Source organism: Populus trichocarpa, chromosome 13 (assembly GCF_000002775.5).
Source record: "Populus trichocarpa isolate Nisqually-1 chromosome 13, P.trichocarpa_v4.1, whole genome shotgun sequence".
Classification (NCBI taxonomy): domain Eukaryota; kingdom Viridiplantae; phylum Streptophyta; class Magnoliopsida; order Malpighiales; family Salicaceae; genus Populus; species Populus trichocarpa.
Window position 1 is genome coordinate 11291895 of NC_037297.2, and position 24108 is coordinate 11316002.

The following is a 24108-nucleotide window of genomic DNA, read 5'->3' on the forward strand; positions in this document are numbered from 1 at the left end:
GGTTTACTATTTGATAGTTTACTATTTGTTTTTAATAATAACTTAATTGTTCGGGGCAAGATGATATTTATTGTAAAATAAAATGACAAAAAGACTTTGTGGATCTTTTCAACACAAAATTAAGAGCAGAGGGGTGTACGATGACACCAACCTGAGGTCAATTTTCTGCTCTATAAATTATCTAGCTAGTTGTGGTTGCTAAGAGAGGAAGCAATGGAGAATGAGATGAGCAAGATCCTCATATTTGGGGGAACTGGCTACATAGGCAAGTATATGGTGAAAGCAAGTGTTTCAATGGGTCACAAAACTTACGTATATGCTCGTTCCATCACCACGCAATCTTCTCCTGCTAAAATAGGCATCCACAAGGAATTCCAAGCCATGGGGGTCACCATTGTTCAAGTATCTATTGATTAATCTAATTACCCCTTCGTTTTCTAATTTACCAACATTCATCTTGATTAACCTTTAACTCTACATGTACGTGTTCAAAAGAATGACGTTATATAACTAAATAGTTTTCAAGTGTTGCAGGGAGAATTCGATGAGCAGGAGAAAATTGTATCGGTTCTTCGTCATGTGGATGTAGTAATCTCCACAGTAGCTTATCCTCAGGTTCTCGACCAGCTCAAAATCATAGAAGCCATAAAAGTTGCTGGTAATATAAAGGTATATATCCTCTTGTTAAAGTATAACAATTTGGAGAATGTAATATATAGTTATGTGCATGTGTGGTGGGCTAGCTAAGCTTATTCATGTAATTTTCTGTGCATACTAGAGGTTCTTTCCGTCAGACTTTGGAGTTGAAGAGGACAGAGTGACTCCCTTGCCCCCATTTGAAGCTTTCCTTGAGAAGAAGAGGAAGATTAGAAGGGCCACAGAGGAAGCCGGAATCCCTTACACTTTTGTGTCAGCAAATTGCTTTGGTGCATATTTTGTCAATTACTTGCTCCGTCCACATGAGCAACCTCAAGATATCTCTGTCTATGGCTCTGGTGAAGCTAAGGGTACGAAAACATCCATTCCATTCATTCATTATCGTCATTGTGTAAATAAAAATCCAAATTTACTGTACACGTACACTACATCAGTATCTATATATTATGTTTAACAGCGGTGATAAACTATGAAGAAGATATAGCCATGTACACCATCAAAATAGCTGATGACCCCGAAACATGCAATCGAGTTGTAATCTATCGGCCGCAGAAGAACATTGTAACTCAGCTTGAACTTATTTCCCTTTGGGAGAAGAAGACTGGAAAGACATTTAATAGGATTTACGTCCCTGAGGATGAGATAGTGAAGCTCTCTGAGAGTAAGAAATTTCTGTTGACTCGTTATTTTTTAATATTTGATATATTTTGGCTTCTTGCCCTTTTCATTTGATTAATGGGATTCTTCCATTCTATATATATATAAAATATGTGTTGTTAGAAAAAATGTCCTATATAATTTTTTTTTATCCCAAACTACATTGTCAGGTGATTTCTTTTCACCTTTTAAAAGCATTTGACTTCTTGCTAACATCTGTTGCAGCCCTTCCACATCCACAAAATATTCCAGTTTCTATTCTTCACAGTTTGTTCGTGAAGGGTGACATGATGGGGTTTGAACTGGGAGAGGATGACTTGGAGGCTTCTGGGCTATATCCAGACCTGGAATTTAGAACAATCGATCAACTTCTTGATATTTTTCTCACTAGCCCTCCAGATCCTGCAGCTGCTGCTTTTGAATGAGTTTTATGATCTGTGATTTCCATGTCTTGAATTTGTTTTCTTGTTTGTAACGTCCGCAGATAGGCGGACATCTAAAAGGTCAGGTTACTCTGGTCTACGTTCGTATTGTGTTGGATTACTTGTTCACGCATCATGTTTATCACATGAAAGTTTCTTCTTTTTTTTTTTTTTTTTTGCTTTCCTTATCATTTTCTCGGGTTCAAGATTGTGTGACTTTTTTTTGTTTTTAGTACTCGAGATGCTATTAAAAGAGGACCAGATTACCAATAAGTTAATGTAAATCTAGTTGGTAGGGGAGAAGAGTTCGGACCCAGAGAGAAAAAAAGATGGCAGGAAAACAAGAGCAAAAACTATACACAAGTCAGCATTAATTAGACCAGAGTAGAATATATGCCTTGGGGACCTCTTAGCAGATCATCCCCACTGTAGGTGAAATTAGAGTCTAGAGTTCTGAGCCTCTGAAGAATGAGATCAAAGATGGAATTCCAATCTTTATCCGTAGTGTTTGGCATACACCAACTGGTACCGATCCAGTTTATAAAATGTTGCCATAATTTCCAAGATTTATAGCCATGAGATTTATACTCTAGTGCCACAGAAAGGACAAGATGCTTCTTCTAGTGTAATTAAATTTCTCTTTTTATTTAAATGTTAAAATTGTATTTTTCATTATCTTAACCGATACTTAATTTCTACAATAGAAGTTGCGTGATTTTTTGTATGAGGCGTAAAAAAATAGCAAAAACAAATATGCTAAGGAAAGAGGTTATCCAAACTGGAGAGACATAGCAGTTTTGAGGGATTTCAGACCACCACATTTCTTGGAGGTTGTATGGGCAAATTACATCCAGCACGTGACGTTCGAGCGTTTCATGCGACCGTCGCATTTCAGTGTGGATATAAACTAAAGCATTTAAAATATGAATTAAAGAATTCTAGTTACAAGAGAAAATGTATCAAAATAATTCATATTTTGTTTTTGAATAAAACTTTTTGCAACTAATCTTGCTTTGTATTTATCTAAAGAATTATTAGGAATTTTTTTAAACATCCATTTGCAACCAATAGGTATTGCACCTATGAGCAAATCAACAATCTTCCAAGTTTGATTTTGTAAAAGTGAATCAATTTCAACTTTAATTACTTTTTACCAAACCAAAGATTCAAAAGAAGAGACAGTTTCATTTTTTTTTAATTAACGTGAGTGTCCGGGTCAGCTTGCGCGCACCTCGACTAATCTCACGGCCCTGAAGTTAACGACCATGTAAGCCTTCAGTGGCCCTGAGGTTTGTGGGACTCGAACTGGTGACCTCTAGGAAGCAAACTTAGAACCTAACCAATTGAACTACACCCCTCAGGGTTATTTGATTCAACCCCATCATTATTTGATTTAGTTGTGAATATTGGACCCAAAAATGACAAATTAAAGAAAATATATAAATGGTGCTAAATACAAATCCAAAAGTTAGCTAACAGTTCTCGTTTTCTTTTTCATAGAATGAGAAGTTTCATTGGAATATCAGGGGAAGATGAACAGTGCAGTAGAGGAGGAAGAGAGTTCCTTTGTGTGTGTGTGTGAAAGAATATAAACAGAATAAAACACTAAGAAAGCTCAGCTCTTCAATCTCACTGCGAATCTACCTCATAAAAGTTGTAGCAGAGAAACAAAGGAAAGCTGGAAAAACAATTATGGCAAAGGAAAACATCCTTTATTTAAATATTCTAAATTGCAATTCCATCCAAATGCTACAAAACAAAGCAAATATAGGAGGATATTTGGTTACACCTTCCACCTTTTGAATTCTCAAGCCATCAAGCCTTAAAAATTTGAGGTCTGATGAAAAATGGCATTAAATAATAATAAATGAAGGGGAAAAAAAACTAACTACTCACTTTTCCATTCAAATTCAAATCTGAAATCTTTTTTTATTAGGGTTTGTATTTATCGGATTCAATCAGTATATCCGATTTTTAAACAAAACAACTCAAATCTGCTATGTATTTAGGGTGGCAAAGAAATTCTTAGGCATGTAAAGACTTGCACTCTGCCCTCGGACAAATCATGGGACCTCCTATGAAAATTATTGTAAAATAAAATGACAAAAAGACTTTGGATCTTTTCAGCACAAAATTAAGAGCAGAAGGGTGTATGATGACAGTAACCTGAGGTCAATTTTCTGCTCTATAAATAATCTAGCGGGTGAGGTAGATTAATAGCTAGAACTGTTCACAATAACGATAATTCTCCCTGCAACACTTGAAAACTGTTTAGTTATATAACGTCATTCTTTTGAACACGTACATGTAATTAATAGACACTTGAACAATGGGGTAAGATTATTCAATATATACTTGAACAATGGTGACCCGTATGGCTTGGAATTCCTTGTGGATGCCTATTTTAGCAGGAGAAGATTGTGTGGTGAAGGAATTCCATTGTTCAAGTGTCTATTAATTACATGTACGGAATTCCAACCTCAAGATATCTCTGTTTATGGCTCTGGTGAAGCTATGGGTACGAAAACATCTATTCCATACATTCATTATCGTTATTGTGTAAATCAAAATCCAAATTCACTGTACACATACACTACATCAATATTATCTATATATTATGTTTAACAGTGGTGATAAACTATGAAGAAGATATAGCCATGTACACCATCAAAATAGCTGATGACCCCGAAACATACAATCGAGTTTTAATCTATCGGCCGCAGAAGAACATTGTATCTCAGCTTGAACTTATTTCCCTTTGGGAGAAGAAGACTGGAAAGACTTTTAATAGGATTCACGTCCCTGAGGATGAAATAGTGAAGCTCTCTGAAAGTAAGAAATTTTTGTTGACTCGCTATTTTTTAATATTTGATGTAATTTGGCTTCTTGCCCTTTTCATTTGATTAATGGGATTCATCTGTTCTATATATATATATATATATATATATATATATATATATATATATATATATATATATATATATATATATATATATATATTATGTTTTGTTAGAAAAAATGTCATATATAATCTTTTTTTTATCCCAAACTACTTTGTCAGGTGATTTCTTAGCTAGCTAAGTTAGTGCAATGAATATAATTATTATTATTATTATTTTATGTATAATTAAAGAGTTAAATTTCCCATCCCATGCCAGACAAAGGTCCACTCAATTTGTTTGTGAGATTCTTTTCACCTTTTAAAAGGATTTGACTTCTTGCTAACATCTGCTGCAGCCCTTCTACATCCACAAAATATTCCAGTTTCTATTCTTCACAGTCTGTTCGTGAAGGGTGACATGATGGGGTTTGAACTGGGAGAGGATGACTTGGAGGCTTCTGGGCTATATCCAGACCTGGAATTTAGAACAATCGATCAACTTCTTGATATTTTTCTCACTAGCCCTCCAGATCCTGCAGCTGCTGCTTTTGAATGAGTTTTATGATCTGTGATTTCCATGTCTTGAATTCGTTTTCTTGTTTGTCGGCAGATATACAGACATCTAATCTAAAAGGTCAGGTTGTGAGGCCGAGGCCATTATTATTAATACTCGACTAAGAAGTTAATTAAAATCCTCCTTTTCTGATTTGTCCATCTATCAGCTATTAATGTGCAACCAGTCTTCTTCCAAATTTCTCAATAACTCTCAACATAAATCTTCACTTCATCAACCGCTTTTGCCAAGTAATAACCATGAATAGCATGCAAGTTTGGTCTTTTATAACCAGGATTCATGGCTGTTACAGCATTTATGGCATGCTAATAATACACAGAGTTAACAACATTAAATGGCACACATGCATCAGTCATCCACTTCGCTAAAGCAAGATCACACCGTTCAACTGCTTCCTTCCTTTGCCAACAATTGTGCAGAGACTTTTGAGCACCAGGAGTTGTTCTTGGTATGAAATATGTCCCTAATATTGCAGATTTCTTCTGCTTTTCATAACTTGTAGTTGATTGTTTTACAGTGCTAGTGCTTTGAATCTTTTTCTTTTTTGCAACCTTCGGTGGTAACATATGTTTTTTTTAGTATTGACATCCTCATCATCCTCATCATCATCACCATCATCATCATCTTCTAATTGCCTAATCATCATCTCTTCCACTACAACATTATCCAGTTTTACCGACGGATTAATTCCGTCGGTGATAGCAATGAACTCCGTCGGTGAAAACAATACCGACGGATTCACCGACGGATCACGTCCGTCGGTAAAACAGTCGTCGGTAAATCCCATTTCCGTCGCTAATTCTGTCGCAAATAAAAAAAACCATTCACCGACGGACACATCGACGGTAATACAGACGGATAAGCGCGCCAAAAAAAAATTCCTCGCGGGAACATTACCGACGGCCAATCCATCGGTACTTTTAAGGGTAATTACCGACGGGGTTTCCGTCGGTATTTATGGCATGGCTTGTAATTTTGTTGCAACTCTCTATCTAATACCGACGGATTTTAGCCGTCGGTATGGCCGTCGTTAATCACCGACGGATAGTATCCGTCGGTGATGCCGTCGGTAACGATGGCATGGATGGTAATTGTTCGTCAACTCTCTGTTAAATACCGACGGATATTATCCGTCGGTATATCCGTCGGTAAATATTTGAAATATATAAAAAAAATAATTTATTAATTGTAAAAAACATTAATAAACAAATAAAAATGCATTAAACATAAAAAATGTAAAAGTAATAATATTCATTACAAGTTTAATGTGTTTAAAAAACAAAATTAAACTAGAATAGCGGCGGAGCTGGAGGAGGAGGCGGAGGAGGAGGAGGCTGGTTGTTCCCGGGACCAAACAGCCAAAAAGAAGCTGCACAAGTATCGTCACCCATCTTTGATCTCATCTCCATGACTATTTGACGGAGCTCATCATAATTCGTCGAGAGTTGTTGATATTGTTGTTTCAACGCAATGAACTCCTCAGACTGGGTGTTCGATACTGATGGAGAGCTTCCAACAGTTGAGACACTACGAGTCGAACGCAAGTTGTCAGCCGTAGTGTTGGAGAGCCCGTAGACCCTGTTTTTATCGGGTCCACCAGACGATCCCGCCTCCATCCACAAATCTGGATCGAAATCTGGATGGGTCGACGGATTGTCCCCATATCTCTCCCTCAACCGGCTATTATAGGTCTCCTGAAAATTCCATCGGTAAAAAAATCATCAAATGCAATTCAAGATGCAATTCAAGAAAATAATAACTTACAAAATAAAATGAATGAACGAACATACCACGAAGTGCTGAGCACGGTTGTCCACGAACTGCTGCACCCCTTTTTGGCGGTCTTGACTCCGCACATGCGTCTCTAGAAACAGCTCCATTGGACTCGGTTCACGTCCAAGAGACGCAGCCTGTAAGGAAAAAATAGGTTGAAAGTTAAATATATTATAAGGAACGACAAATTAATTATCGATATATTTCAATAAAATTAATCTTACCATCCGCTTTGCATGTGCGCTGAATGGGACGGATCCGCCAGTGTGCGTGGTCACCGAACCATAAATTTGCCGGTTCCGGTTGTCGGCGCCAGACTGTGAGCGCCGTGAGAACCGCTCTGAGGTCACGTGCTCAATATATGCCGTCCATATTTCCCCCGAGATGAATGGCGGTTTGAATTCCTGCCAAACCGCCACCTCATTCCATCCTTCAAGACCGTTATCCCTCGCATGTTTTTTTGATTTTTTTTGGGTGTCATACCAAAAATCACGCAACCTACTTCCATAGTAACAAATTAGAATTTAAAACATTAAATTATAAAACAAAAATAAATATTATTTTTGATGTTACCTAGTTGCCGCGTGATTCTCCCATACCCTCCTCATAACATTGTTGTCCGCCCTATCCCACTCAAATTTGTTCTGTGTATATAAATAATTCATATAAAATAAAAATAGTACAAGATATAAAATTATAAAAATCATTTATTAAAAATAAGCTGGAAATTAAAAATTAACACCGACCTGAAATCGCTTAAACCATGCATCGATATTAGGTTTCCACTCAGGATGTTTGGAAACCTGGCTCCATTGAAACAATGGAATCTCCATCGACGATTTAAACGCCAATGTTATAGTCCTTGCAGCCTCAATGTTTGTAAACCTGAAATTAAATAAAAGTAGTAATTAATATTAATTAGTTGTTCATAAATTATGTTATAAGTATATAAAAAAAAAAACTAAAACCTAAACAAACTTACATTGAGAGGTCATCCTTCCATTGTGCCTGGTACTTGCGGGTGAATTGACCCCGCTGTGAAGGCACACCGCTTCTGCGCTGTGAAACCGCGCTAGAAGAGGCAGCATCACAAGTTGGCGTAGATTCCTCGCCGTGATCAGCACCTAAGGATACGTCCTCCTCGCTGCTAGAAGAACTAGCTGCAACCGTCTTCTGACGACGTGCTGTCGATTTCATTCTACGCATCTACACACATGTATACGAATAATTAACTTCGATTATTTAAAAAAAAAATTCGACAGAGTCTCCCCTGTACTGGGGGGTCCCAAGTTGTCGACAAAATCATATTACACTTCCAATTTTATTTCACATCCCGATCCAATCATCCTGGATCTCAACCCAACTCATCATCATCAACACAACATTTTATTCAATAACATCATATAGAATTACAACTATGAACATTCATTTAATTATTTTATCCTAAATTAAGATAAACTAATAATTAAATGCAATTCTATATATATAAACTAACATTTTTAAAATAAATCAACAATAACAATTATATTTAATAAACTAACATTTTAACATAAATTCAACAATAAAATTATAGCAATACAAACAATAATATCCTAATTAAGATACACTAATAATTAAATGCAATTCTATATATATAAATTAACATTTTTAAAATAAATCAACATAACAATTATATTTATAAACTAACATTTTTAAAATAAATCAACAATAACAATTATATTTATAAACTAACATTTTTAACATTAAATTCAACAATAACAATTATAGCAATACAACAATAATATCCTAAATTAAGATACACTAATAATTAATGCAATTCTATATATATAAAGTAACATTTTTAAAAATAATCATCAATAACAATTATATTATAAACTAACATTTTAAAATAAATCAACAATAACAATTATATTTATAAACTAACATTTTTAACATAAATTCAACAATAACAATTATAAACAATACAAAACAATAATATCAAAACTAAAAAACTAAAATTAATAAATAAAATTAAAAAACTAAAAAACACTACACAACACACAAAATTAAAAAACATTATATCAATTCAAAATAAATTTGGGAATAAAAAATGCTTACCTTAATAATGTGTTGAATTTAAGATTTTATCTACAAACAATATACAAAACAAAGAACACCAAAAAAAATAATCATAATTAAAATAAAAAAATACAAAGATAAAGAAAAAAAAATACATACCTTTTGAAACTAAATGAGAGAAGAAGATCACACTTGAGAAGAGGAGAAGAGAAAGGGAGAAGAGGAGAAGAGAAGTGAAAGGAGAAGAGGGGGAGAAGAGGAGAAGAGAGAGGGAGAAGAGGAGAAGAGGGGGAGACGACAGGGGAGACGACGGGGAGAGGGAGGGGGAGACGACGGGGGAGAGGAGGGGGAGAGGGAGGGGCAGACGAGGGGGGGGAGAGGAGGGGAAGGAGGAGACGGTGCGGGAGGGGGTGGGGGGGGCGGTATATATAGGGAAATTCCGACGGAATTACCGACGGCCCTTAATTGCTGTCGGTGCAATTAATTTCCGTCGGTACTTCCGTCGGAAATTAATTGAAATGCGCACCAAAAAAGTTCGAAAATCCCGCCAAACTTTTCGATCCGTCGGTAATCCGTCGGAAATGTCGTCGGTGATGGTGCAGACGGACACGTGTCAGACATGCGTGCGGACAATTCTGTCGGTGATGCCGTCGGTATTGGCGTCGGAAAAGCTGTCGGAAATCCGTCGGTGAATGTGGCAAAATCCCGTAATTTTTTTCCAACTCTCTGTGAAATACCGACGGGTTATATTCCGTCGGTATATCCGTCGGTGAATGTGGCAAAATCCCGTAATTTTTTTGCAACTCTCTGTGAAATACCGACGGGTTATAGTCCGTCGGTATATACGTCGGTGAAAAGGTAAATTTTTCTTATTTTTTATATGTAACCCTCTCAAAAAATCTTGAATTGCTAACTAAAAAACACACACAACATAATAACATCGGCTGACCCTTAAAGAAGAATAAATATTTCATGTTTCAAATTATTACATTATAAAAATAAAACTTTATAACATGTTTAGTTAGTCGGAATTTTCATCTTCGTCCTCCATTGAATTGTTATCATCAGCTTCATCGCACTCTTCAATTTCGTTATCATCTTCTTCAACAACATTCTTTTTTCCACTAGTGGAGCTCAGAACAACATTCAACTCCTCTGCGTCAACATCAACAAGACTATCGTTGAAAACGCGAAAATTCGAATTTTCTTCTAAGTCAATCGACGGAGCAACTCGGTATGGTTCAACCAACTCACTAGCTTGAAAGACTTCATCTATCACACTTGTGTCTTCGTTCTCATCCTGAACAACCTCGACACGACCCTTGGGTTTTGTTTTTAAAACGGATAACCAATCAACTCTTGATCGGTCCTTTCTAAAGGAAGGGGTGTATGTGTAATAAACTTGTTGGCATTGCTTTGCGAAAACAAAGACGTCGTTTACGTTGCGGTGTCTAGCTTTTGAATTGATTTCAACGAGACCATAGTGAGGATCTACTCTGATTCCTCTGTCAGTTGTGTCATACCAATAACATTTGAATAAAAACACTCTATTTTGCTCGCTATGATATTGCAGTTCGATGACCTCTTCCAATCTACCGTAGTAGTCAACTTCAAACTCACTAGAAGTCGATCCCTTAATACAAACACCGCTGTTGTATGTCTTTCTTCCATGCCCGTATTCTTCAGTATGAAAGACATATCCATTGACAAAATATCCATTATAGCACTTGACTTTTCTTTCAGGGCCCAGACATAGTAAAGACAGTGAAATAGCAGCACTACCTCCCATTTGATAAACCTAGCTCGTAAATTAAATACAACAATAATCAATAAACGGATATTATGTAACATTGACTACAATTAATTACATTGCAAGAGATAATGAGTTTGTGCTAGGACTTACATGTGTTCTAAACCATGTGGCAAATTGTTCATCTTGTAATTGAAAGATCTGGGATTCGGTCAGCTTTGAGTTATTGGACAGTAAGTATCGTCGATGTTGCCTGCAAGGTTGTTCCAAAGTATATGAGTGTATGGTATCACAAAACATAAATAGTACACTCTTGACAAAGTTTAAGTCGAACATCTACTTACTTAATAAAAGGTCTCAGCTCATCACAGTTAAATAGGACATAATTGTGTGCTTGTCTGAACTCTATTTCAGACAAATATCTTCCCCTCACGGCATTTTTAGGTGTGGGTCGTCCAGGATTGGAGAATATTGACAAGTTCCCACTTGAATGCACTTCACCACCATCATCATGCCGTGGAACACGGTTTATCCTCGTTCTCAAATGAGGTTCGAAATAGTATGAGATAAATGTTGAGATCTCCTCAACAATATACGCCTCACATATTGACGCCTCAACATGCGCCTTGTTCTTAACCTTTTTTTTAAGATTGAACAAGTACCTGCATATATATATATATATATATATATATATATATATATATATATATATATATATATATCAATTAAAAACATTAAAATAAAAACATTTAATTATAAATGTCATAGCAACTGTAATATCTAACCTCTCGAATGGATACATCCATCTGTACTGGACCGGTCCTCCAACTTTTACCTCAAACGGTAAATGTACGGGTAGATGCTCCATTGAGTCAAAAAATGATGGAGGGAATATCATCTCAAGTTTGCATATTGTCTCGACGATATTCTTTTCAAGCCTCTCAATGTGATCAACATTCAACTTGCTGGAGCATATATCTCTGAAGAAATGACTAATCTCCGTTAGTGCATCCCATATCCCCTTTGGCAACAAATCACGAAAAGCTAATGGGATGAGTGTTTGCATAAACACATGGCAGTCATGACTCTTCATTCCATATAATCTGCATTCCTCCGTATTAACCAGCCTTGATATGTTCGAGGCATGTCCATCGGGGAAACGCAGACTCTTAAGCCATTTGTAGACTAGTAGTTGTGCGTTTTTCTCTAGCACGAAGCTTGCTCTTGGTTTTGCGACCCGTGACCCATCACAAACCAACTCCATATTTTTACGGTTACAGAACAGCGCTACATCCAATCTAGCCTTGATGTTGTCCTTTGTCTTCCCCTTCACATCCATGACGGTGTTGAAAATGTTCTCAAACACGTTCTTTTCAATGTGCATGACGTCAAGGTTATGGCGGAGAAGATTGGTCTTCCAATAAGGAAGCTCCCAAAATATACTTCGCTTCACCCAATTATGGGTCAAACCAAAACCAGGAAACTTCTGCTTACCTGATTGGAGACCAAACACAATTTCACCGTACTCTGACACAACATCAAACAATTCTTCACCGGAAAGACGCGGGGGTGCAACATCATTTTCAACCCTGCCAACAAAGAAATCCTTTCTGTTCTTTCTGTACCTGTGGTTATGTGGCAAGAAACGACGGTGACAGTCAAAAAAAGAAGCTTTACCCCCGTTTGTTAGCGTGAATGCCTTGTTGTTCTCCATACAATATGGACATGCTAGCTTTCCATGCGTGCTCCAACCAGAAACCATTCCATAAGCTGGGAAATCATTGATAGTCCACATCAAAGCCGCTCTCATAACAAAATTTTGTTTCCTCGAGATGTCATAAGTCAAAGCTCCAGAGGACCACAACTGCGTCAACTCATCAATCAACGGACGAAGACAAACATCTATATTCCGCCCCGGACTGCTCGGACCTGGTATGACCATAGATAAAAACATGAACTCCGGCCTCATACACATCCCCGGTGGCAAGTTATAAACCGTCAGTATGACCGGCCAACAAGAATAAGGAGCAGCAAATGACCCGAATGGATTGAATCCGTCTGTACACAACCCAAGACGCACGTTCCTTGATTCAGCTGAAAAGGGAGGATGCATACTGTTAAAGTGTTTCCAGGCTTCACCGTCAGAAGGATGAACCATCACTCCATCAACCGCATGGTGTGATTGGTGCCATGTCATGTGCTCAGCAGTCCTTGGTGACATGAATAACCTCTGCAGTCTAGGTGTGATTGGGAAGTATCTAAGTTTTTTATATGCCACGAGAGTCTTCCCTCTACCAGTTCTGGGTTTGTAACGGGAATGCCCGCACGTCATGCACTCGGTCATCTCGGCATTTTCAAGGTAGTATAACATGCAGAAGTTAGGGCATATATCAATTTTCTGGTATCCTAAACCGAGGGGTTTCATCATGGACTTGGCAGCATAGAAGTTCTCTTTCAGCCTGTTCCCTTCAGGTAAAATGCTTCTCGCCCATTCAATAATCTTGTCATAACCGGCCTCACTCAACCCGTGATCTGACTTTATGGTGAACACTTGTGCTACGGCTGATAATTTACTGTGGTTCGTGCAGCCATCCCATAATGGTTCGTCAGAATCTCTCAACAGATCAAAAAACCTTGCTGCATCTGCATTAGGTTCTTCTTCTACGATTGGACATCCCCTGACATTATCTTCACTCATTCTCATTGCATCCATAACCATATTCCTGTAAGGATTACTGTTCTCATTTCCAACTTCATGCATGTTACTAGCACTAGAAGTTGACCCAACCACCTGTTCTTCCATGCTCTCATCAGGAACAAATAGTTCTCCGTGAGCATACCAACACAGGTAATCTTCCATGAACCCTTTGGTTAGAAGATGCATCGTTACAACATCTTGATGCAGAAACTTTAAATTTTTACACTTCCTGCATGGACACCTAATACCGCCATCAGTAAAATTCCTCGGAATAGATGTTGCGAAATTAATAAAACCCTGGACACCGTTACAATAATCCATCCTCCGCAATCCTTGGGGTGAGTTCCGATACATCCATAAACGATCATCCATGACTTCTATTGAACCTCTATAAAACATAACAAAAATATTGGTTTTCCCCGACATTATCCAACAAACTAAAACAACACTTATGTTAAATATTCATTATCAATTATCAACTATCAACGTTCATACATACAAATTTATACATATATAAATTTACAGAATTACTCACAACTTCGAAATATAATTGATAATAATTAAACAAGACACTTAAATAAGCTATTAATTATTTATTTCATCACAACGACACATTTAATTCGGTGTAATTCAAACAAAATTTCAACAATTTACAAACAAATATAATTTGACAAAATCTAAAACAACCTATAACAACTACAAAATTATACATTCATACTACAAGTTTCTTTGACAAATAACAATTAAACAAGTACAAACGTTAACAAAATACATATACTAAAACAATAAAATTCACAATTAAATATTAAAACTAATTAAAAAGGATAGATTTACTTACAAAAAAATGATAAAATCTACAAGAAACGGGTATTGTGACCACGTACAAGATATAAGAAACTTGAGTGCTCGTGTTGAGAATAGTGGAGAGTTTGGGATGGGTGTTTGGCTGCAGTTTGGGAGGAGTTTAGGAGGGGAGAGGTGGGATGGGAAAGAAGAAGAAGGAGAAACAGAGGATGAGAGTGTCGGTAGGTGGGTGCATATAATGGCTTTTTCCGACGGACTCACCGACGGATTAATTCCGTCGGTGATTTCGTCGGTGATGCCGTCGGTGACATCGCCACGTCACTGTACGGCTATCACAGTTTGAATCCCTCGGTACTTTCCGTCGGTAAAATAGCCTGACGTCACCATGCCGTTGCGTATTTCCAGACGAAATGTATATTCCGTCGGTGAAGTCGACGGTATATACCGACGGAAATATTCTGTCGGTATATACCGACGGCATTACCGACGGAATGATTCCGTCGGTATATACCGACCGATTTTGAGACGGAATTATGTCCGTCGGTATTAATTACCGACGGAATATTTCCGTAGGTAATTCCGTTGCTTTTCTCCGGTTTTCTGGTAGTGTTCATGCTCCCTTTGTTGTGCATTAAATGGATTGAAATCTGCTTGCATTTCTCTAACTCTTTTTTTTTGTTTCAACATTTCCTTTAAGATTCAAAAGCATTTGATGTCGAACATCAAGAAGACATTTGCGACATTATTCAACTTCTCCTTTAGCTCCAGCTAAATGTTGCTTAAATCGAATAATGTCACCACCCGCAAATACTTTAGCACAATATAAACATACTAATTTAGTTTTTTTACATCCAACACCAAGTTCAGGAGCTTCTCTACAATGACCTCATGCCAAATCTGTTCTTCCTCTACTACCACTTGACATGGAAATTGAAGGTTGAGATGATTGGGCCGTTGAAGGATCACTACTTGGAGTACTACCATCATGTGAAGACATTTTAAGGACTTGACATAATTTATAAACACAGAACCATAACGAACCTAACAAAATAGAAAGCCGCATCTGACTACAATAAATAAATATACTATGATAAAAGAAACATATCCAACAGTTAGAACTATAAGATAATTTATTCTAAAGATTTGGGAAAACAGCCTTCTCACTCTCCTTGTTTCTATCAGAAAATCATAGCAATTTATTCTTATCATATAAGAAAAAGATATTCTGTGACATTTTGTGCCAGATATATTTCCATAGGCATTTAATTTGGAAGCCAAGCTTGGGCAACTGGGCAAAAATCAATAATTGCAGGTGCTTAAAGTTCAGGCCACTAGACAATTAAGGACACAGCAAGGAAGAACTATAAACATATTTAAAGAAATGCAGAAATAGATAAATATCATAAAACAAATTTAAATAGTCATTATCGTTGCAAAGTGCATAAGTTGCCAATAACAAGTAACCTAATTTCATAAAGCAATGTTACAATTATGCATCTTGCTTGTTAAGACTGCCTATCCAACCACTCCATCTGGGATATCCATTTCTCATTCTAACCATCATAGTTTTCAGACCCAGTCCAAGGCCCGGGTTTCGGGTTTTGACCAGGTCAACTGGTTTTGACCGGGTCGCCCGGGACAATTCTTTTTTTTTAAATCAAAACGACATCATTTTAGAAAAAAAAAACAAAAGTCAACGGGTTGCAATCGGGTTTTTTACTGAGTCTTGCTGAGTCAACCAGGTCGGCTGGGTCCCGGGTTGACCCGCCGAGTCGGGCCGGGTTTCAAAGCTATGCTAACCATAGAAAAGGAAGGCAAAAGGGTGCATCAGGCTTCACACATTCATTCAATGTTTCATATGGTTGAGATCAAGATAAATATTGTTCCAAAACAAAACAAGACAAATATAGTTCAGGGACATCATACCATGCACAATCTATTACTTCTTCACGGTATTCATTACGAGCTTCTTTCAGGCGTCTTAATTTCTCACAAGAAACATGTTCTCTTATTTGTTTGTCAGTTTCTTCACTACTTCATAATCCATTTTCTACGCGTCTTCATTGCTTCAATAGACTATGAAGCAGTATTGAGGAGTTTCTAATATGTAGCTTAACTAATATACAGCTTACGAAGAAATAACTTAAATAAATCAAGAAAAATAAGGCAGAGGCTTTATTAAGTTGCAGAAAAGAAAAGAACAGAGAAACATACATGTGGATGTGAACTGCGAATGAATCGATGCAGAGATCAAGAACTGTGAATCGATGCCAGATCAAGAACTGCAAGTTCAAAAAAAGGCAAAGAATAAAGAAAAGAGAGAGTGAAAGAAGGAAGATTCGTGAAGAGAAACAAGAGTCTAACCTTATTCGCAGATTTGAAACAGTGATCAAGAGTCTTCTGCTCTTCACGATTGAAATTGCTTTTTCTTTAATTAGGTTTTCTCTCTGTCTGCAATTCTATATCATTCATCTTCATCGTTTTGGCTTTTTAAAAGGCCAAAACGATGTCATTTCACATCTGTTTGTGTGTGTTTATATATATATATATATAAAGAGGTCGGGTCTCAGCCGGGTTTTGCCGGGTCAACTCCCCAGCGGGTTTTTACTTAGACCCGGACTGGTCCCAGGCCCGGGTTGGCTAGGTCCCGAGTCGACCCACCTGGTCGGTCCGGATTTCAAAACTATGGTTCCTCTTTCCACGATCCAAGACCGGAGTTTTAAGAAAGCTCTTTTTGGGGGAGATGCTTTTTTTTTTTTTAGTTTTAAGAGAAAGGTGTGTTGTTTAAAATTAGCAAATAAAATTAGACAAAAAAAAAATGTTTAGTTTATATAAATATACAATATAATACGTACATAGTTACTTGCAATCATAACAGAAATTCTTAGATATCTCTGTTTGAGGCTGTTAATGTAACTCTAAGGTACTTTAAACATGGGGGGGGGGGGCTACGTATTTAGGGCGGCAAAGAAATTCTTAGGCATGAAAAGACCTGCACTCTGCGCTCGCACAAATCATGGGACCTCCTATGAAAATTATTAATGAATCTCACCATAATAATACAATTTCTGACATTTTTGTCAGCTTTGAAAGTGAAAATGAATACTACAATTCTAGTATAATTATCATTGTTCACGTATCATGTTTATCACATGAAATCTTCTTTATGTTTTTTCGCTTTCCTTGTCATTTTCTGGAGTTCAAGATATGTGGGTATGAAGGCTGTGGTCCTCTGCCTCAGTTCTGTCAGTGGTGCCTTTGTGTATCTGTGATTCACTAGTGAGCCTTGCACTGGATTGTTGTCGGGAAGTCCTATTTCCTTTAATTGACTAATTATTCTAAATTCTACATCAGACAGACCAACAAGTAATTGTGGTACTTGTTCTTTAGATTTTTAACTTCATCATATCCTTCAGCCACTTGATACCACTAACATGTTTCTATAGTTTAGACTCTTTATTAATGTGTATTAAAATGCTTTAATTTAATTAAAAAATTACTTTGGCATTTATTTTTATTATAGAATGTACCTATATAGAAAATGTTGTAATCATACTCTTGTGTGGTAACCTCCACCATTACTATTGTATATTGTCCTACATATATATATATAGAGAAGGTTGGCTAACCAATAGGTCAAGCCTCCTAATTATTCTCAACTTGGTATCAGAGTCTTCTGTCGTCGGAACTCTTCTCTCCCTCTCCCCTTTGCAGCCGCCCTTCTCTCCTCCTCTCCTAAATGGACTCTACAGCCGCTGGAGCCGATTTCTCCCTCACCACTGGTGGTAAAGCCCCACCGGCCAGCCATCTACAAGCTGTTGCCGATGGTGTTCTTCCTCCACAGCAACAGCCTTCCCTTTCAGAACAAGTCAATGACTCCTTCTCGCAAGTTTCTGTCGTTCCTCTGCACATTATGAGAACACAAACTCCAGCTATCGTTGCTCTCTCAAACACCCACCAAGTTGTTTCATTGAAACTTACGAACACAAATTATCTCTATTGGCGAATGCAGATGAAGCCCTATCTCCTTGGTCAAGGTATTTTTCACTTCGTTGACGGCTCAGTGTCGTGTCCTCCATCTTATGTTTCTGACAGTTCTGCTAGTTCTTCCTCTACAATCAACCCTTCTTTTCTTCGTTAGAAGCAACAGGATCAACTTATTTTGAGTGCATTACTCTCATCCCTCTCCGTGGATGTGTTGCGTCTCGTGGTAGATTGTTCTACCTCGCATTGTGTTTGGCGCACTCTTGAGAAAGCACTTGCATCTCCATCTAACTCTCGCATCATGCAACTTCATGGCTCTTTTCTGGATCTTCGGCAAGGCAACTCATCGGTTAGTATGTATATGCAGTAAGCCAAATCGTTATTTGACTTGGCTGCTGCCGGTCGCCCCATGTCCCTTGAAGACTTCAATCTCTATATGTTTTGTGGCCTTCGTGGTGAGTTCAAAGACTTGGTAACGAGTCTCATAACCAAGGCAAAACCGTTGTCATATGATGATCTTCATAGCCACCTTCTTACCCATGAATTTCTACACAAGAACTCCTTTCATTCCATGGATGTCGCTCCCTCTATGTTGTCTTCTTCTCTGCCGCAGCAACCACCATTGCTGCCAACACCACAGCCTTCTGCTCATCTTGTTATGTCTCATCACAGCTCAAACTTTAGCTGCAACAGGGGTCGTTCTCAAGGTAATTGGCCTCCCAACAGCAACCGCTACATTCACCAGAACAAGGGCCAATCTGCTGCAGACTGGCAGCCAAACAACTGGCAGCAGACCAGGCACAACTCGGGGGCTGGGCAGTGGTCTGGACAGCAGCATGTCCACTGCCAATTGTGCTCCAGTTTTAACTCAATTTGATTTTTTATTTTATTTTTTATTTTATTTTTTGCCTCAACAATTGCTCATATAAATGGAAAGATCATATCATTTAAATATTTAAACCTAAAAATATATATTGGGTAGCTAGTATTAAGAATGTAGGGTAATGAATATGATTATCTTAGTATTTTTAATATAAAAAAAAAAATCAAACTTATTTTATAGAAAAAAATAAAGCCACGCCTATTAAATTGATAAATTATTGAGCACAAAATCTTAATTGTGATTAATAGTCTATAAAATAGATTTAACTTTCTTTGATTCACGCCTGCTTGGTGGATTGGGTAGACCTTGAAGGGGCATTCGCCTTCTCAACTTGTTTTCTTTACTTGATACATATAGAGTGTCCATCGTTCACATAAAGTTCCTGAAATTGTTTACGACAAATGTTACTGTCAGGTGTGTGAATACACGTTCATTTCAGCAGTTTTTGATCGATTCTCATCATCACCAGTCACCACATCAGATAGAACCCATTAAACTTTGATCCAACCTTCTGCTTTTAGACTAGGATATGAGCTGGTTCGACCTACATCCAGTTGACAGGACGCTGCAACCATCCCAAGAAAGGTAAGACACAAGCTAACCAAATAACAACAAGAACGAAAATGGAAAATACAATAAGAAAAAAACCCTTGCATACAGATACCTGATTGCAGGAGGAGTGCTCAATTACATTTCATCAACATTGTACTACATATTTCACATCCCAGGGTGTGTGTGTATGTATATATATATAGTTCTTCCATCAGTAGTATACACAAAATAAAAGCGCAGAAACGGAGAAGTAACCCACAAACTATATAGCTATATGATTAGATGATATATATATGTCATCGTCACTCCCTTTACTGGTACCAGCCAACAGGGAAGTCAATCAGACACATGATGACTTGGTGTCCATGAGAGAAGGCTGTTTACATGAGGCAGGTATGCGCCAGATGATAGGTTGCGTTCTTTGTCCATCTCAAACTCTCTCATCACTTCAGATTTAAAGTCATAAGCATGGAATGAGCCATCTTCCTTCCTCCTGAAAATTACATCTCCACTGATTCTTAAACTAAAAAGCGGAACCATGTCAATTAAGCTACCTTTAGTGATGCTATATTGCTTTGTCCAAATGCCTTCAGGCACACTCTTCAAGTTCCAAATATCAATGTTCAAGTCTTCATGTGTGACAAAACATAAGAGACCACCCATCTCCATAACCCTGTCATGAGTAGTACAACGGTGGGGTAGCGGTATGCAATGAAATCTTTCGTTCTCCACTTCCATTGACACTATGAAATCACTATTATCAAGCTGCGGAATCCAATGCAGAGCTCCAATTGCAGAAACAGGTGCATGCCCGAACCAATTAAATAGGCCAAATGAAGGTCCATTCACTGCCCTCCATGATCTTGTCGCAAGATCTAGTGTCTCACAGGTGACATACTCAAACTCATCCCGAAAAAGGTGCACCAACTTATAGTCTCCGGTGACATGATTCAATGCAAAGCCATAGGACTCCTTGTGATAATTACACAAAGTACCAAGAGGAAGTGTAATGAGCTTCCGTGTCACGGGATTCATGACTATCAGTCCTTTCTTCACATGGTTATCAAGCAAAATAAGGCCATTGCATGTAGCTCTAATGTTTCCCAGGCAGCTAACATTATACTTCCCTACCTTGATCTTTCCTTCTTTAAATTCCATGAACTGGATAAAGAATTTTGATGAGCTGCCAGTGACATGGGGCCCAAAAATGGGGACAGTTTTTAAGTTCGATTGAAGCAAAGCTACTTCAACTGAAAAGGTATTACCTTGTTCCTCTGGCATTGATGTCATAGAAAAAGGGTCTGGTCTTGAATAAGGGTATGATCTTCCTCTTGAGACTGATTTTAGAAAGATCAAAACAGATTCAGAGCGACGGAAATGTGAATCGATGAAAGTTCGGCTGTTAATTATATTGTACCATGGCTTACACACAAATCTTGAACTTGGAAGTGATTCAAGAGGCAGCCAAATAAGGATATTCGATATGCAATCCTTGTGAAAATAAGGGGCTGGACCAGCTGGCAGCTTCTTTTGATCATCCTCCATCTTCTTCGACAAGGCTCTCTCTTCTACAGATTTTGATAGCCCCATGTTCCTGTTCCCCAATGGTTTGCCCATTCTGCCTTCTTGATACACAATGAGGCACTGCAAATAAAATAATGACTTCAGAATTTTTTTGCATGTGATTGATATTCCATCTTGAGAGGTGGGTGGGGTCATCCTTATAATCTATGTATATAGTGTGAGAAAATACATGAATATATAGAAGAATGAACCAAGAAAAACAATACTTGTAGAATAAATCCTAAAACAAATCAACCACTACAACATAATTTATGTACAGTTGCTTGGTGTCACAAGTTTATTCTGGGGAGGGGATGATGGCAGATTGAAAGGAGGAATTGGGGAAGAGTTAATTCAAATTCATATGACCGTTCCACCCACACCCCATGTCGTGTGATTTGGTGTTTATGGATTGTAAAACGTAGCATTTCATTTTTTTTTATTTTTTTTTAGAGGCAGTTTGTTATTGCGTTTTAAAAGTGTTTGTTTGAAAAAAATTAAAAAAATTTTATTTTTTTCTTTGTTTCAAATTAATTTTTTTTAATATTTTCAAATTATTTTAATGTGCTGATATCAAAAATAATTTTAAAAAAACAAAATATATTATTTTAATACATTTCAAAATGAAAACCATTTTGAAAAACAACAACCACTACTATCAATCTCGAACACCCCCTAATTAGTGTCATGTGGTGTATGCCACACGTGTTGGCTTAATAGGCGAGTAGAAAGGCATTCTCTCCCTCCCCCTCCCTCCATGACAGCTTACCCTTCACACATAGCTGGAATTCGCTGCTGGCCATTCCTCTCTTCCAAACACACCTGGAGATTTCCCAGGATGATTCCATCCAAATTAAGCTTGTTCCACTTGGCGATGTACCAAGTGACTAGGGTAAAATCTCAAGCATACCAGAGATGAAAGGGATTAAAAGAGGAAAAAAAGGTATTCCTCTTGTGTGGCTTAAATCCCCAATAACACTCTCAAAAAGAAGAATAAAAAGGACATAGAGTACTATTTGCATCAAAGAATAGGTATAAAAAGGATTAGGTTTTCTTTTTCAAGACAGCAAGAAGATCAATATGGTAAATCAACACGAACCATTGGGAAAATATTGAATGATACTCGATCCACAATATCAGCAGATAGATAAAGTCCCTGTCAAATTTAGCATCGGCCCATCTTCCAATATTGAATGATTAAACAGAAAAATCAATACTTTCTAATCATCAAACAGATGTTATTATGATTAAAATCATAGCTATGTATAGATCATGAAAGGAAATAAGAAGAAAAAAAACATCAGTTTTGAGAAGAAATAAATGGAAAACAAGAGATCCTAATTCATACCTGGTGATGAAGATAAGGAGGTCGTGTCGGCAGCCCAGTGAGTAGACTCTCTGTCTCCTCGTTTGCTTTTTACTCTCCATTCAGCTGACAAAAACGTTTCGTGGCTTCCAAGGTGAAGGAAAAAAAGACAAGAATGGTTGACTTGAATGTCTAAGTCTCGGAGGGCCACTCACTCGGTCCGTCCGTCAGTATTTTAGAGGACTTTGGAGAAGTCGTTCCTCCAAGACTTGGGGTTTGGTTTGTTGGAAAAGAAGGTATAAATTATATTTTTGAAATTTTAAAAAAATATATTTTTATATTATTTTAATATACTAATACCAAAAATAATTTTAAAAAAATAAAAAACTTTTATATAGATGTATTTCTAAATTCAAAGCGTTTTAAACCGTCATCATTATTATAATTTCAAACAAGCTTTTTATAAATAGAAAAATTTTAGTTTTTGAATTTTTTTATTTATTTTTTTTAAACTAGAATATTTTCCAAAAAAAATCAGGAAGATAGATTTTGAGAAATCAAGGTTAGAAAAATATTTGCATACAAGTTTTATAAAAAAAAAAAATTATATTTGTTTTATAATGAAATAAATATATTTATTTTTTTATAAAATTAAAAAAATATTCAACAGAAAAAAATTATCTAGATTGGGATTCTTAATTACAAGGTTTTCTTATTAAGAAAAAGATTTAATTTTTTAAAAAATAAATTTAAAAAAAAAACAGCTTTGGTTAAATGCAAAATCTATTTAAAAAACAGTTTATTCTTTTCTACAGTTAAAAAAAAAAAACATGCTTGAGTTTGTTATTTTTGCAGAAACTTTATTTCAAAATCTATTTCTTTTATATTACAAAAAAGTATTTTAAGAGAAAACATTATTGGAAAAGTGTTCTTTTCAACTCTTAGCTATTTTATTTTTCAAAATCTTTTTCTACATGTACTACTTTCTCAATTTCTTTTTGAAAAGGTTATAGTTTCAAAAAAAAAAAAACTCTTGAATTTTATATTATTTATAATAATTACCTTAATAAGTAAAAAGATTTACTTTCTTTTTTATTTTTTAGTTTTTGAATTTAAACATTGAAACCTTAAAATCATCAAAAAAAAAAACTTAAATCTTAATGAATACATGAATTGACTCAAGAACACATTACTCTTCAAACAAATTTAAAAAAATAAATATTATTGTTGTTGTTGTTAAGTATTTATTCCTTAAACTTAATTTAATCACTTTTTATATAAAGATAGTAATTTTAAAAACATTCTAATTATGATATATATAAAAAGTTGATTAAGAAAAGTATTGATGAGTTTTATTAAGTGTTTAATTTATTTTTTTTAAATGTATGGGTCTGGCAAGTATGTCAGACCCAACATACTTAGGTTTGGTGGTTAGTCGAGTCTAATGTGCTTGGACTTTGCAGTGCACCAAGTCCAAGGTAGCGTTGGTCTGGCATGCATATCAAACCTAATATGATTGGACTTGGCAGATTAGCCAAGTCCAAGA

At 36.6% G+C, this 24108-nt stretch overlaps 5 protein-coding genes across 8 annotated transcripts; 2 read left to right on the forward strand and 3 right to left on the reverse strand.

Annotated features, from left to right (window-relative positions):
• The first annotated feature begins 183 nt into the window (after positions 1 to 183).
• On the forward strand, positions 184 to 1906 carry LOC18104309 (eugenol synthase 1). The gene is made up of 5 exons (XM_052446215.1): positions 184 to 402; positions 535 to 669; positions 779 to 1007; positions 1115 to 1318; positions 1540 to 1906. Exons 1-5 carry the CDS (start codon positions 214 to 216, stop codon positions 1737 to 1739), a joined length of 957 nt encoding a protein of 318 aa, XP_052302175.1. The 5' UTR covers positions 184 to 213; the 3' UTR covers positions 1740 to 1906.
• A 2329-nt stretch (positions 1907 to 4235) lies between these two features.
• Positions 4236 to 5331, forward strand: LOC18104308 (isoeugenol synthase 1). Its single transcript, XM_052446216.1, has 3 exons — positions 4236 to 4254; positions 4365 to 4568; positions 4974 to 5331. Exons 1-3 carry the CDS (start codon positions 4251 to 4253, stop codon positions 5171 to 5173), a joined length of 408 nt encoding a protein of 135 aa, XP_052302176.1. The 5' UTR covers positions 4236 to 4250; the 3' UTR covers positions 5174 to 5331.
• Positions 5332 to 7681: 2350 nt separating this feature from the next.
• Positions 7682 to 8350, reverse strand: LOC127904153 (uncharacterized). The gene is made up of 2 exons (XM_052446217.1): positions 7947 to 8350; positions 7682 to 7849 (listed from the first exon to the last, which is right to left on the reverse strand). The coding sequence occupies exons 1-2, from the start codon at positions 8168 to 8170 to the stop codon at positions 7693 to 7695; spliced, it is 381 nt and encodes a 126-aa protein (XP_052302177.1). The 5' UTR covers positions 8171 to 8350; the 3' UTR covers positions 7682 to 7692.
• Positions 8351 to 9999: 1649 nt separating this feature from the next.
• LOC127904226 (uncharacterized) lies at positions 10000 to 11426 on the reverse strand. The gene is made up of 3 exons (XM_052446659.1): positions 11117 to 11426; positions 10926 to 11025; positions 10000 to 10820 (listed from the first exon to the last, which is right to left on the reverse strand). Exon 3 carries the CDS (start codon positions 10809 to 10811, stop codon positions 10044 to 10046), a length of 768 nt encoding a protein of 255 aa, XP_052302619.1. The 5' UTR covers positions 10812 to 10820; positions 10926 to 11025; positions 11117 to 11426; the 3' UTR covers positions 10000 to 10043.
• A 7884-nt stretch (positions 11427 to 19310) lies between these two features.
• Positions 19311 to 22778, reverse strand: LOC18104306 (uncharacterized). Of its 4 annotated transcripts, XR_008057143.1 has the most exons (4): positions 22605 to 22778; positions 21121 to 21337; positions 19806 to 21030; positions 19311 to 19706 (listed from the first exon to the last, which is right to left on the reverse strand). XR_008057143.1 is itself a non-coding variant. In XM_052446626.1 (3 exons), the coding sequence occupies exons 2-3, from the start codon at positions 21308 to 21310 to the stop codon at positions 20030 to 20032; spliced, it is 1191 nt and encodes a 396-aa protein (XP_052302586.1). In that variant the 5' UTR covers positions 21311 to 21337; positions 22605 to 22778; the 3' UTR covers positions 19778 to 20029. The 4 variants fall into 4 exon arrangements, 2 of the variants coding, with proteins under 2 accessions (XP_052302586.1, XP_052302585.1); XR_008057142.1 differs by having other exon boundaries at positions 19806 to 21337; positions 22605 to 22775; XM_052446626.1 differs by lacking the exon at positions 19311 to 19706 and having other exon boundaries at positions 19778 to 21030.
• Positions 22779 to 24108: the final 1330 nt, after the last annotated feature.

Coding starts and splice junctions, on each gene's coding strand:
- LOC18104309 (XM_052446215.1), top strand. CDS start 214: ATGGAGAATGAGATGAGCAAGATCCTCATATTTGGGGGAACTGGCTAC. Junction 670..778: donor AAGTTGCTGGTAATATAAAG/GTATATATCCTC, acceptor TGTGCATACTAG/AGGTTCTTTCCGTCAGACTT. Junction 1,319..1,539: donor GATAGTGAAGCTCTCTGAGA/GTAAGAAATTTC, acceptor CATCTGTTGCAG/CCCTTCCACATCCACAAAAT.
- LOC18104308 (XM_052446216.1), top strand. Junction 4,569..4,973: donor AATAGTGAAGCTCTCTGAAA/GTAAGAAATTTT, acceptor CATCTGCTGCAG/CCCTTCTACATCCACAAAAT.
- LOC127904153 (XM_052446217.1), bottom strand. CDS start 8,170: ATGCGTAGAATGAAATCGACAGCACGTCGTCAGAAGACGGTTGCAGCT. Junction 7,850..7,946: donor TGGAAGGATGACCTCTCAAT/GTAAGTTTGTTT, acceptor ATTTAATTTCAG/GTTTACAAACATTGAGGCTG.
- LOC127904226 (XM_052446659.1), bottom strand. CDS start 10,811: ATGGGAGGTAGTGCTGCTATTTCACTGTCTTTACTATGTCTGGGCCCT.
- LOC18104306 (XM_052446625.1), bottom strand. CDS start 21,310: ATGGGCAAACCATTGGGGAACAGGAACATGGGGCTATCAAAATCTGTA.